The sequence below is a fragment of the Vigna radiata genome, chromosome 5 (assembly GCF_000741045.1).
Source record: "Vigna radiata var. radiata cultivar VC1973A chromosome 5, Vradiata_ver6, whole genome shotgun sequence".
Lineage (NCBI taxonomy): Eukaryota > Viridiplantae > Streptophyta > Magnoliopsida > Fabales > Fabaceae > Vigna > Vigna radiata.
Genome location: NC_028355.1, coordinates 23,072,032 through 23,086,377, shown reverse-complemented (window position 1 = coordinate 23,086,377; position 14,346 = coordinate 23,072,032). Strand labels below are relative to the sequence as shown.

The following is a 14,346-nucleotide window of genomic DNA, read 5'->3' as shown; positions in this document are numbered from 1 at the left end:
ATGAAATGTCTGAGAGAAATGTGGTGTCTTTTACTATTATGGTTTCTGGGTTTGCTAGGATGGGGGATGCTTGACGAGATGCCCAAGAGAGATGTGTCGTCGTTGAGGCTCCTTTTGAGGTTGAGAATGAGTGTGTTGAGGGTCGAGTTGAGGTTGTAAATGAAGAAGTGGAAGTTGACAGTGATGTTGGAGTTGATGTTCAAAGTCAAGAAGAAGTTCACAGTGAAGAAGAAGTTGAAATTGAAGAAGAAGTAAGTAGCTCATACTGATGAAGAAGAAGAAGTTCAGGTTGAAGAAGAACCAGTTGAGACTGATGAAGAAGGAGTGAAAACCTGTTTCAAAGCTCTTACCACGTGTTGAAATTACTTTTTCCCATTTTTTAATTTACACGTCAGTAAATCTCACACTGCCACGTTGCTAATGTTTATCCAGGGGAGCATAGCACCGTTAGAAAATTGACGCCGTAACTAAAAAGGAGTCAATTGAATAGTTTTTTCAAAAAGTAAAATCAATTGTTACGAAAAAAAAGGTAGAACCATATTGAACACAACCCTCCAAGCTAGGGATAAAAACGATATTAAGCTTTTTTTTTTTAAAAAAAAATGTCTTTGTCATTAATTCTTTTTAACGTCACATCTATCGTAATAGTGACATAAAAATGTTATAAAATGTGATCAGACCCCTTTCACTTGTGAGTTTAACACGAGAAGATCAGAAGCAGAAAAATGAATCTCTAAATCATGAAAAACTCTCAGCAGCAATGTTTCATCTTCATCATCATCATTGTAATCACTGTGTTGGAATTCTCTTAACAGTTGAAATATTCATTGCACAGAATTGGAACATTTTGCTACCTATTAATTAATTAATTAATGTGGTTCACTAACTCATGGGGTTGAGCAATTTGAATATAAGAAAAAAATATGATAAATGGGGAAAATTAAATAATGGCGCACTACTACAATTCTGATGACTCACTCTCTCACATACACAGAGACAGACAACAAATTAAAATAAGTGGGAATACGCATTCAGCTCAATCACTTGAAGACTTGAGATTTGAGAAACCATTAAAATAAACTCAATACCCTTTCTTTCTGTTCTTCTGTATTATGGATAAACAAGATAAGCTTTCCCCCACAAATGCCGAACTTGCCATTCCCACACCACATCATTATTTTTCAGTTTGATAATCTTTTTAATTTGTGTCAGAATCCACTCATATATTTAATTCAAACTCCATCTTCTATTAATCACATTTTACGGTAATTCAAAATTATATAGTCTTTCATTCACATTATATTATAAATTAATAAAATATATATTTTTAAAATACATTAAATATTAAACCATATAATTTTTTAATAAATTCAATTAAAATTAATAACATTTGTACAAAATATAACCCTCAATAGAACAATATTTTAATACGTACCTTTCTTTTTGCCATTATTGTTTAGAAAAAATACTTAGTATAGTCTATAACATCTCATTTTAATATTTTAATAATATAATATTATTAAAATAAAATATTTTATTATGAATATTATGAAAAGAGATAATCTAATATATATTATATATTAGTACAATATTATAATATATGACTATAATAATGATTATATTACATAACTAATTTTAATATCATTCAACTTTAAGGTAGTTGACTCCTCTATCAAAATATATGTTTTTACACTTATATTTTCATATGTTCACATTAATAAAGTAATTATTAAAAATAAACATAACATATAATCGACAAAAATCTTACCAAACTAAATTTAATAGATATACATCACAAGCATACCCAATTTCAATTACAACTATTCAACTTTGTAGACTTAAACCTTAATTCAAAAAATCATGCTCATCACATAACTCAATAATTCATAGTACCATCACTCAGTCAATAAATTCAACAATTTAAAACATAAAATAATTAAAAATTAACTTTCTTCACTTGTTAGATAACTCAAACGACTTTAAATAATCAAAATACTTCTACCTTTTGTAGAATGTTTTATCTACACAGAAACATCACAAAAATGATAAGGATATATAATTATAATAATCTATTAGTATAGAATCATAAAAGATTAAAAAAACACATATACATAGAAAAAGATTTACATGCAACACAAAACAATAATGAAACTTAGAGTCATAGAATTTAGAAGCCATATAAATACATATAGTATTTCACAAGAAATACATTTTCTCTCATACTTTCGCATACATTCATATAGATATTAAAAATCTCTTATTGACTTGAGCGTGAGAAAACTTTTTATAAATGAATTTTCTTATGTGTTTTAGTTATGAGAAACTTACATAAAAGATTGTCAATTCACTTAAATTTTATTAATTATTCGAAGATCTACGCTTAAATCTCTCATAATAACAATTGGTTTTACCTTTTGATTACACTACCTATAAATTTCTTTTTCAAAATTGAAAACTTCATTATGGACTAGTAAACTACTGAGTTCATTGGTTAAGTATGCTTATATATATATATATATATATATATATATATATATATATATATATATATATATATATATATATTAACTAATTTTGTCAAAATAATTGTTCATCTTCTTTCCCCAACCCTAATTCCTTTACAATGACTTTGAGTGATACCATACATATTGTCCAGCTTTAACTGCTAAAATAAGATGGTGTTTAATGTTGGCATGCCACATTAAATGTTAGGCTACACCTCCACTCTTAGTTATCAAATATACGGTGCTTAGCACCAACTACAAAATTTTACTATATGGTAACTCTATCTTTAAATGGCGCACTTTCCGTGGACACAGTGCTTGACAAGTAATTGCAGTGCGCATAAGGAATAAGCATGCCATAATTCCACCATCGCAGATTGCACTTTTTTCTTCCACCGCAAATCAAATCACAATTGCTGATTCAGTGCTCACTCACATTTAAGCACCCATCCATCCATGCCTTTATATACCATAACTTGCAAGAGTGCTTCAACTAAGTCACAACTGACTAACATGCAAGGCAATAAACTTTTGTTGCATATATTCACTCTTTTTGTGTTTCTTGGAGCCACAAGTTCATCACCAGAAAATGGCAGCAACAGTAAACAAGTTTATATCGTCTATATGGGAGCTGCGGATTCTTCCAATGCTTCTCTTCGGAATGACCATGCTCAGCTTCTCAATGCAGTGCTAAGAAGGTATACGTAATTCCATGTTACGTGGACTTTAATCGATTAATTTTATTATATGTTGCATGATTTTTACCCGACCAAAGATTAATGTGAATATAAATTGAAGGAATGACAAGGCTTTGGTGCGGAACTACAAGCATGGTTTCTCAGGGTTCGCAGCTCGTTTATCAAAAGAGGAGGCAAATTCAATTGCTCAGAAACCTGGTGTTGTGTCTGTTTTTCCTGACCCCATTCTGAAGCTCCACACAACTCGTTCCTGGGATTTCCTAAAATACCAAACTCACGTCAAAATCGATGCCAACCCAAAAACGCTCTCCAATTCGTCTTCCTCCTCAGACGTTATCCTTGGCATATTAGACACAGGTTATTTATAACCAAGAAGAATGATATTTGCATAATACGTGCATGCTAACGTATTGTTTTCATTAATCATTGTCGATATCACACATAACTACTTAGTATACTACAAATGTATATGTTCTTATGATGTACTAAATATATGAATGTTTGATGATTTAAGAAAGTATTAGTGTGAAGAAAAAGGAAGTATTTTTCAGGTATATGGCCAGAGGCGGCGAGTTTTAGTGAGGAGGGAATGGGTCCTGTTCCATCACGTTGGAAAGGCACGTGCGTGAAATCATCAGACTTTAATGCATCTAATTGCAACAGGTTGCACAGTGCCCTAACCCAAATTCTACCAATGGAAGCAATGATAAACATCTAAACAACTATGTAACTGTTAGCTTATAGTTTTTTTTTTTTTTTTGAATAGGAAACTAATTGGGGCAAGATTTTACACTGACCCTAATGGGGAAGACGACGACAACACGCCACGGGACTCGCTTGGCCACGGGACCCATGTGGCCTCCACGGCGGTGGGAGCCGCCGTGACTAACGCATCGTACTACGGTCTGGCGGCGGGGAGCGCCAAGGGTGGGTCCCCAGAATCAAGATTGGCGGTTTACAGAGTGTGTTCTAATTTTGGGTGCAGTGGGTCCGCCATTCTCGGGGCGTTTGACGATGCCATTGCCGACGGAGTCGATGTTCTGTCGCTGTCGCTCGGTGCATCACCCGGATTTCGACCCGACTTGACGAACGACCCGATTGCAATCGGAGCGTTCCACGCCGTGGAGCGCGGCATCGTGGTGGCCTGCTCCGCTGGGAACGATGGACCGAGCTCGAACACGGTTGTGAACGATGCGCCTTGGATTTTAACCGTTGCAGCTTCCACCATCGACCGAGATTTTCAGTCCAACGTGGTCTTGGGTGGTAACAAAACCATCAAAGTACGTGTTCAATGCATCAATCATATTATGCCTTTTAGTTACTTAAAAATACTATTGAATAATTTTATATTTTATCACATTATTTTTTTATTTATATGTGCGAGTAATCTAATATTGGCCCATATTGAGAATTATTATTAAACTTCAGGGTAGGGCTATAAATTTCTCCCCTCTTTCAAATTCGGCTCAGTATCCATTGGTATACGGCGAGTCTTCCAAGACGAACGAGAGTAGTTTAACTGAAGCAAGGTAAGCAAAATCTCTCAAGCTTTTGTAAAAACTCGCAATTGGTTCGGTGCTCAAAAGCCTCAGGGGTTTGGAATTGGACAGCATAAAATGAACAAAGGAATGATAAATGTTGGTTTGATAATTAAAAGNCTCTCAGCAAAATATTGAATGAATTTTTAAATGCAGACAATGTCACCCCGATTCATTAGATGCAAGCAAAGTCAAAGGGAAGATTGTGCTATGTGATGGCAGAAATGATGAATACTCAACTATTGAAATAATAGACACAGTGAAAACCCTGGGAGGAATAGGCCTAGTTCATATTACGGACTCAAATGGAGCAATAGCTTCATATTACGGGGACTTCCCTGCAACCGTTATAAGCTCAAAAGATGGTGCCACAATACTGCAATACATCAATTCATCCAAGTAAGTGCACTCAGTAGAAGAAAACACTACCAGTTTTAGAAATTGCTTTTGAATCTTGTTTGAGACCAAAATCGAACGTACCATCTAACCATGCATATAATAATATTGAAGCAATCCAGCAGCAACAATTCTCCCAACAACTACAGTTCTTGATTATAAACCTGCTCCCCTTGTGCCAGACTTTTCATCAAGAGGACCTTCAACTCTATCAAGCAATATTCTAAAGGTATATATATATGATACGAAGATGTGGTGACATGAATAGAATTACGATAAACCAATCTCAATGCTCAACACTAAAAATATTCTGGTTTCTTCCTAGCCTGATATTGCAGCACCAGGAGTTAATATTCTGGCCGCATGGATTGAAAGTAGCTCAGACGAAGTTCCCAAAGGAAGAAAGCCCTCACAGTACAACATAATCTCTGGGACTTCCATGGCCTGTCCACATGTTTCAGGACTTGCTAGCACTGTCAAAGCACGCAACCCCACTTGGGGTCCCTCTGCAATCAAATCTGCCATCATGACTTCAGGTCAGCAGCGCATTTTATTCTCATGCTGTATTTGTAATCAATGTGATCTACCCACCTATCAACTCCTATCTTTCTACATAAATGCAGCAATTCAAAGTGATAACACGAAGACAGCTATAACAACCGATTCAGGGTCAGTAGCCACACCTTATGACTATGGAGCAGGGGAGATGACAACATCTGAATCATTGCAACCAGGGCTAATTTATGAAACCGACACTATCGACTACTTAAACTTCTTGTGTTACATTGGACTTGACATAGCCACGGTTAAGGTCATCTCCAGAACTGTTCCTGACAATTTCAGTTGCCCCAAGGATTCAAGTTCTGATCTTGTCTCCAACATCAACTACCCTTCCATAGCAGTAAACTTCACTGGCAAAGGAACTGTCAGTGTGAGTAGAACTGTCACAAATGTTGGTGAAGAAGATGAAACAGTATACTCCCCAGTGGTTGAGGCTCCCAGTGGAGTAAAAGTCACATTAACTCCAGATAAATTACAATTTACGAAAACTAGTAAAAAACTAAGTTACAAAGTTATTTTCTCCACAACTTTGACTTCCCTCAAGGAAGATCTGTTTGGATCTATCACTTGGAGTAACGCCAGATATATGGTTCGAAGTCCTTTTGTATTAACTAAGTAACCAAATTTAAAGTATTGATGAATAAATGCAAGCCAAGTTTTTCGTGGTGTGTATGCTTGATGCTTGATTATTGACTATTTAGCATTCATTTGCCATCTACTTTATAATTAAGGTTTAATTATATTTCTATTTTTGTTAATTTTTATCGAATCCGATGTTGATTTTAGGTTCGATGAGTTGAATTGATAGTCTAGGTTAAAGTTTTCCGTGTAAGAATGAATTTCTGATTTTAGTCTAAAATTAGAGAATTCTTACACAATTGAAACTAGAATTGAAGTTTTAGGTTTATTGTTTTTTGCTTTAAGAAGTTGAATTAGCATCTTGATCTATTGTTCTTAGTTAAATTGGTAAAATATTGTAACGGAGCTTCTTAATCAAATCTCAAATAGTTTTAAAATTAAAACAGAGGGAAGTATATAAAGTTGTGGTTTTAGAATTCTTTGATTTTAACTAAGAATGATTATGGAATGAACAAAATTTCATAATAAAGATATACAAGTTCCAACAATCAAACAATGATCTAACCATTAAATAAAAATATTTTATTCAAATGATATTTTTCCATATTTGCTAAATTATTATCGTCATTATTATTATTTATAATTGGATTGTAACATGATATTTTATCTTTATTCCTAAAAATAATGAAGTGTTCATTAATTGAACTTGAGATATAATGAATGGTGTGATTCTCATTCTTTTACTTTCTTTTAGAGGCTATTATAATCGCCTAAACTTTGGCTTTTCCCATAAATAAATAATGCATATATATTCTTGGTCTCGTTATTCCACCGTACCAAAAATATTAAACAAATGAGCTACCATCTTTTTATTACTATTACGATGGAATTCCTTGACATACACTTAAAACATCGACACGCCAACGCCATTGATATTTCATAGTGAACTCATTTGGGATATTTTATTTTCTATTAATTAATTGATTGATCGGCTGGAACAATAATATGTATAGTTCTGATTAATTATAGCAGAAAATAAAACAAATAAAATGAAAATATGCAATGTGATTGCAAAATGAATATCTATAATTAAGTTGCCTAATACGACAAGAATTTCACCAGTAAACAGCTGAGTCGCATAATCATTAATTCCCAATTTCATTCTCTCTTTCATCCCTTTGTATAATCACTGCAAGTTTAATTTCTATATGTTAATTGATATAAGATTTTATGCCATTAATTCGTTAAAAGTTATTTTAAGAATAATTCTTAAATCTCTAGGAGTTAATTATTGAAGGAAGAATGTAAACATCGGTGACATTCCATCACCATCTTTCAAGGCTCTATTGTCCACAAAATATACCTAGTCCATTCCTCATAATTACTTCCATTTTGAGACCTATTTCATATTATAATCATTAATATCAACTTTAAATATATTTTCGATAAATATTACTATGTTACATCTGTTTTTCTATCTTTGCGGGTACTCAATTATTCAAGTGATATACTTTTATTATTTTTGGTATAATAATTTTTAAAATTGTATTTTTATTAAAAATAATTATAATTTACTTAAACACCTATAATTTATTTTATATATATATATATATATATATATATATATATATTAAAATTAATTTTTCTTTTCTTTTTTCTTCTTTACATTATTTAAACTAATGTAAAATAATATTACTTATAACATATTGATATATTTTGTAACTAATCATTTTTTACTCACAGTATATATACATATAACTATAAAATAAAATTTATGTAATGATTTTTATTTTAATATAATTTATAAATACACATTAGTTATTTAAAATAATATAAAATATTTTATGTAATATATTACAAATAAAAGATTATATGTGATTATCTTATTTATAAAAACGTTTATATATTCCACTTAATTTCATTATACACTTATAAATATTACTTTTTGGAGATTAAATTTTTTTTAATATTAATATCATTATACTGGTTATCTATTACATAAATATTAAAAAAATACGTTTGCTTATTTATAATTTAACTAAGGGGCTGGAAATTACAGGTTTGCTTTAAAATTCCAATAACAAGGCCATATTATGTATTGTGAATCCAAGTTTTTTGTATAACTAATAATGTCATAGTCCAGTTAGAAAAGTTTAAGCCACTCATAATTGAATAAAGAAGAAATAAGGTAAATATATATTTTCTATATTATCCTTAATTACAATTGCATATTTTTTTTTTATTATTTAAAGTAGTTTGTAGAGAGTATAAGTGTAGTATATTTTAAACATTCAGATGATGTGGAAAGATGCATATCTAATAGGTGCGTTGGATTTAAAAATTGTTTCAAAAATTGTTTTAGAATGTCAGTACGTATAATAAAAAAAGAAAAGCTTTACGAGGTGACAATATTTACTCTTGAATAAATAATCTATAATGTATAATTACAGGTATTGCTTTTAAAATGGATTTGGTGATGTCGATATTCAAGTTCAAGAAAATCAGCTATTGGAATTATGAATACTTTAATCTTTAAAATGATTAATCAATCGAATCAATAAACCATGGTTATAACATTAATTTTAATTTACCACTATCGATTTCATTGATAAAAGTAAAATTAAACTTATACTTCTGAAGGTAATTCTGCTTTGAAACTTGTTAAAAGAAAAACAAAATGTAGTTAAGTGAAAACATTGCTTCACGTTTATAATATAATCCTCTATTTATTATTTTTTTTACATGGATATTATCTCTTGCAACTGAGAGACATGATAATTTTGACAAAAGCAAAACCAATAACACGAAGACCTTAACAAAGACAGAAGTTAGAAACCTAAAATCCTAGTTAGATTTTTTTTAATCTTACGTTTGACTCAGATTTAAACAACAGAGTGATAAATATATAAATTTTGTTTTGTAAGTAAAAATATATAAATGTAAACTATTTATATAGACTAAATCTAAAAGAAATTAACTTAAGCATAAAAATCTTGTGAAAGATAAGAAATAGAGAAAGGAATAATTCCACTTTGATGAAATCTATTCCATTTGGTAAATAATCAATTTTAGAATAGAAGAATTATGTTCTGAAAATGTTGTAATAAATAATCAATTTCAACATGGATAGGATTTGACCAGTGCGGGAAACTTTGATTTTAAAAAACTAATAATATTAATTCTATTGGGCATTTAAAAATAAATTTAGAACTAAAATTAAGATTTAAACGACGTTTTGTTTACTCATCCAAACCAAATTGAACTAAGGTTTTCATAAACTTATATCGAATTAAAATTTTGATTTGACGTATCCCTTAATAAGTAACATATTGTTTTCAGAATTATTTTCCTCTATCAAACCCTTTGCATGGACTGAGTGCTTAACGGGTAATTGCAATGCGTGTAAGGAATAAGCATGCAAACATTCTACCATCGCACATTCTGACAAAAACTGAGCAACCAATGAACTAGACCCATTGCATTATATATAGCAACATGCGAGGGTGATGCAAAGCATACCACTGAGTGCAACAACACGTATATGTTCAAAGAATACCAACTGATTAAAAATGAAAGGGAAGACGTTTTTGTTGCATTTATTCTGCATTCTGTTGCTGTTTTTTGGGGCGTCAAGTTCATCAGAAAGGCATGGTAATAACGATGGTGCCAACGCTAAACAGGTTTATATCGTCTATATGGGAGCTGCGGATTCAACAAATGGTTCTGTTCGGAACGACCATGCTCAGATTCTTAATTCAGTGCTAAGGAGGTACCTTAATTTGGACAACAAGTATTTCATTAATTTGATTATATGTTTACATATTTAATATTTAATGCGAATGAAGGGATGGGAATGCTCTGGTACGAAACTACAAGCATGGTTTCTCAGGGTTTGCAGCTCGTTTATCAAAAGAGGAGGCAGATTCGATTGCTCAGAAACCTGGTGTTGTGTCTGTTTTTCCTGACCCCATTCTTCAGCTCCACACAACACGTTCCTGGGATTTTCTCGCACACCAAACACGTGTCAAAGTTGACACCAAACCAAACACGATCTCCGGTGTTTCTTCTTCCTCAGACGTTATCGTTGGCATATTAGACACAGGTTATTAACAATTGACAAATGACATGAAACTATACGTAGATGTTATTGTCCTGTTACTATCGATATCACCAATAGTTACCAAATACTATATATCCTCGTACCTACTAAGTATATATATGTACTGTATATATATTTGTTAAATAATTTAATGAAGAAGTTAGCATATTAAAAAAGGAAAATTTTCAGGTGTATGGCCAGAGGCTGAGAGCTTTAGCGGCGAGGGATTGGGTCCGATTCCGTCCCGTTGGAAAGGCAAGTGCGTGCCATCACATGACTTCAATTCCTCCCGCTGCAACAGGTACGATACTGAAATCTCAATCGCACATAAATTATCTTTTACTACATTTCAAAAATATAAGGTGAATTTCATGAGTTTAAACAAAAAGTTGGAAAACATTTTGAGTTTAACTATCTGAGTAACAAAATAAGAAAAAAAAAAAACTCATGAAACTGCACCTGCTATACTCTTCTATAGTTCTAAAACTCACGTATTTAAATTTTAAAATTTATATAATACAAAAAAAACAGCAGTAGTTGGATATGATGTTACAGCAGCACCTGGTGATTCCAGGAGGCACACACGAGTACTCCATAAAGACTGGAAATGAAAATCAATAAAGTCAGGTTTTGGTGTTATTACTAAAAACTTAGCTTTGTATCGTTTTGGTTATTTAATTAGGAAGCTAATCGGGGCGAGGTCTTATGCTGTTTCTGGTGTCCAAGACTCGCCAAGGGATGAAAACGGCCATGGGACCCACACGGCGTCGACGGCGGTGGGTTCCTTCGTGAAAAACGCGTCGTTCTATGGTCTGGCGGCGGGGAACGCAAAGGGTGGGTCCCCAGAATCTAGGTTGGCGATTTACAAAGTGTGTTATCAAGGGGGATGTAGTGGGTCGGCCATTATGGCGGCGTTTGACGATGCCATTGCCGACGGAGTGGATGTGCTGTCGCTGTCGCTGGGTGGTAACTTCGGGGGGGACATAAAAGACTTGCTCAATGATTCCATCGCCATCGGAGCATTCCACGCCGTGGAACGTGGCATCCTGGTGGTCTGCTCCGCCGGAAATTCGGGACCGGATTCGTACACGGTTGTGAACGACGCGCCTTGGATTTTTACGGTTGCAGCCTCTACCATCGACCGGGATTTCGAATCCGACCTCGTGTTGGGTGATAACAAAACCATCAAGGTACGTTTTTCTGTTCATTTCAAAATTCCAACTTTATATCCTTCAACTCACCTATAAAATAGATTAGTAAATTATTGAGATAATGAAAGTTAAACTTTTTTTTTTGTACATATTAAAATTAGGGTGATAATACAAAGATCACAGTTTTTCTGCTTTACACATAATAAATAAAAGAACACTTCCATTTTAAAATATAAAATAATTGAGATAAATAAGTTAAAAAGAAAAAAAAAATATTTTTTTATTAAATATTAAAAAATGCATGTTTATAATTCATTTTAAAATCAGTGAAGCACAACTCATTTTAAAATTTTGATAATAAATATTTTAATAGTATTATTAGTTAAAGAATATTCGCGTTTATAATTACTTTAAAAAATCGCCATTAATTTTTTGTTTTATATTTTCATCAAATTTTGAACTTTTATTTATTTGGGTGAAACTAATATAATTTTTTTTTTTGTTGGCTATTGATGATTATTAAACTATAGGGTAGAGCTATAAATTTCTCTCCACTCTCAAGTTCTCCCAAGTATCCAATCATATCTGGTGAGCTTGCCAAATCAAAAAAGAGCACCTTAGCTGACGCCAGGTACGTATAGATGAAAACATAAGCAATGCCAATGGAATTTTTACATTTCTGGATACGTTTTCATGATTTGTTACATGCAGAGTATGCACGTCAGGTTCATTAGATGGAAAAAAAGTAAAAGGGAAAATAGTGGTTTGTGATGGTTCGGAAGACGATATCCCACCAAAGGACAAAGGTTCGAGAATTAAAAAATTGGGAGGAATAGGTCTGGTTATGGTTACCGATGTATATGGGTCAGAAGCACCTATTTATGCTGACATCCCAGTAACGGTGATATATCCAAGATATCGCAAATCAATCTACAACTATATCACATCAACCAGGTAAGAATAATAATTCTAAGCAACAATTGTTTTTAGAATTTGCTTTTATCACAGGTTAGTTTAATTGTTTATGTAGCAAACCAGTGGCAACAATTCTAAGCACAAGAACAGTTCTTGGTTATAAACCTGCTCCTACGGTGCCAGATTTTTCATCAAGAGGACCTTCCAGCCTTTCAAGCAATATTCTCAAGGTATCATATGATGATATGATTACACATTAGGCTCCATGCTTAAACACTAATCAAAACTTTTGTTCTTTCTCTGTAGCCTGATATTGCAGCACCAGGAGTAAATATTTTCGCTGCATGGAGTAAAAATGGCATAGAGAATGTTCCGAAAGGAAGACAGCCCTCACCTTACAACATAATCTCAGGGACTTCCATGTCCTGTCCACATGTTTCAGGGCTTGCAGCCTCTGTTAAAACACACAACCCCACTTGGAGTCCCTCTGCAATCAAATCTGCCATAATGACTTCAGGTGATTTCTTAAGATTCCACAAAGGTTACAATTAAACTGATATCACAATGTATAATTTTCGTCATTCTATACATATGCAGCAATTCAAAACGACAACCTCAAGAGTCCCATAAGAAATGATTCGGGAGTGTTAGCCACACCTTATGACTATGGGGCAGGGGAAATAACAACATCTGAACCATTAAATCCAGGGCTGGTTTACGAAACCAACACCGTGGACTACTTGAACTTTTTGTGTTACGGTGGATTAAACATGAGCACGATTAAGATCATCTCCAGATCTGTTCCTCACAATTTCAGTTGTCCTAAGGATTCGAGTTTTGATCTCATCTCCAACATCAACTACCCTTCCATTGCAGTAAATCTCACTGGAAAACGAAATGTGAGCGTCATTAGAACTGCCACAAATGTTGGTGAACTAGCTGAAACAGTGTACTCTCCCACTGTGCATGCTCCAAGTAATGTTATTGTCACTGTAACTCCAGATAAACTCCACTTTACAAAGAGTAGTAAAAAACTAAGCTACAAAGTTATTTTCTCAGCTTTGAAATCCTTAGAGAACGACTTGTTTGGATCCATTACTTGGACCAACGACAAACATACAGTTCGAATTCCTTTTGTATTAACAAAATAGTAAGACAAAAATAGGAATGAATAAATGCAAGCTAAGTTCTTCATGCATGATGTCCACTCTCTAGTCGTAATTCTTGTTATTTATTTGCCCTTTATATAGTTTAATTAATTAATTCTTGAGCTTCTAAAATATACTTTCTTTTGCAAATATATAAGCTGGCTGACTTATTATTTACACTCAATATTAGTGCCAACTCGTTCACACAGCTTTTGTCTCCAGTTTAATGCCAAAATGAAATGTGTTTTTCAATTACATTAATGTTAATTGCGGATAGAAGTAAGCAGGATTTGTCTTTTGCACGGGATAGTAATTCGACATCAATTTCTTTGCTTCGAAAGGTAGTGAGCAGACCAAAAATATGACAATTAGTATGTTAGTTTAGTCTTCTACCATCTTAGTATGTGTTTGTTTGTACTATCACACATTCAAAAACAACGGAGAAAAGTGGTTAGATTGTTCAACGTTGTTTGAAACAGAGATACAATCACACCTTCAATCAGCGAGGGCAATTGAAGTTAAAAGCTGATATGCCTTTCCAAGCAAGCAAATTATCTATTTCAAAGTTGACACCTTACTGATATAATTTATTGTTTATTATGAGTTAAAATGCATTTTGAAAAAAAAAAATAGTAGTTTAAAATGTTCTGAAGATTTCATATTTTGTGATAACAATGCTGTTTGTTCGCAAATTACATTTTGATGCAAAACCAAAAATTGTATCAGGCCATTGTGAATAACTAATGATAAAACATCA

General features: G+C 32.9%; 2 protein-coding genes across 2 annotated transcripts; both read left to right on the top strand.

Annotated features, from left to right (window-relative positions):
• The first annotated feature begins 2,945 nt into the window (after positions 1-2,945).
• LOC106762534 (CO(2)-response secreted protease) lies at positions 2,946-6,398 on the top strand. The gene is made up of 9 exons (XM_014646504.2): positions 2,946-3,202; positions 3,303-3,559; positions 3,754-3,865; positions 3,969-4,482; positions 4,631-4,731; positions 4,897-5,139; positions 5,251-5,365; positions 5,462-5,672; positions 5,760-6,398. Exons 1-9 carry the CDS (start codon positions 2,961-2,963, stop codon positions 6,314-6,316), a joined length of 2,352 nt encoding a protein of 783 aa, XP_014501990.2. The 5' UTR covers positions 2,946-2,960; the 3' UTR covers positions 6,317-6,398.
• A 3,407-nt stretch (positions 6,399-9,805) lies between these two features.
• LOC106761393 (CO(2)-response secreted protease) lies at positions 9,806-13,642 on the top strand. Its single transcript, XM_014644946.2, has 9 exons — positions 9,806-10,045; positions 10,122-10,378; positions 10,565-10,676; positions 11,058-11,565; positions 12,057-12,157; positions 12,238-12,480; positions 12,557-12,671; positions 12,748-12,958; positions 13,039-13,642. The coding sequence occupies exons 1-9, from the start codon at positions 9,846-9,848 to the stop codon at positions 13,590-13,592; spliced, it is 2,301 nt and encodes a 766-aa protein (XP_014500432.1). The 5' UTR covers positions 9,806-9,845; the 3' UTR covers positions 13,593-13,642.
• Positions 13,643-14,346: the final 704 nt, after the last annotated feature.

What these genes read in the sequence shown, in the direction of transcription:
- LOC106762534 (XM_014646504.2), top strand. Translation starts at nt 2,961, where the DNA reads ATGCCTTTATATACCATAACTTGCAAGAGTGCTTCAACTAAGTCACAA. An exon ending in CCTTGGCATATTAGACACAG is followed by an intron (nt 3,560 to 3,753) that starts GTTATTTATAAC and finishes AGTATTTTTCAG; the next exon opens with GTATATGGCCAGAGGCGGCG. An exon ending in ATCTGCCATCATGACTTCAG is followed by an intron (nt 5,673 to 5,759) that starts GTCAGCAGCGCA and finishes ACATAAATGCAG; the next exon opens with CAATTCAAAGTGATAACACG.
- LOC106761393 (XM_014644946.2), top strand. Translation starts at nt 9,846, where the DNA reads ATGAAAGGGAAGACGTTTTTGTTGCATTTATTCTGCATTCTGTTGCTG. An exon ending in AATTCCTCCCGCTGCAACAG is followed by an intron (nt 10,677 to 11,057) that starts GTACGATACTGA and finishes TTATTTAATTAG; the next exon opens with GAAGCTAATCGGGGCGAGGT. An exon ending in AACTATATCACATCAACCAG is followed by an intron (nt 12,481 to 12,556) that starts GTAAGAATAATA and finishes TTGTTTATGTAG; the next exon opens with CAAACCAGTGGCAACAATTC.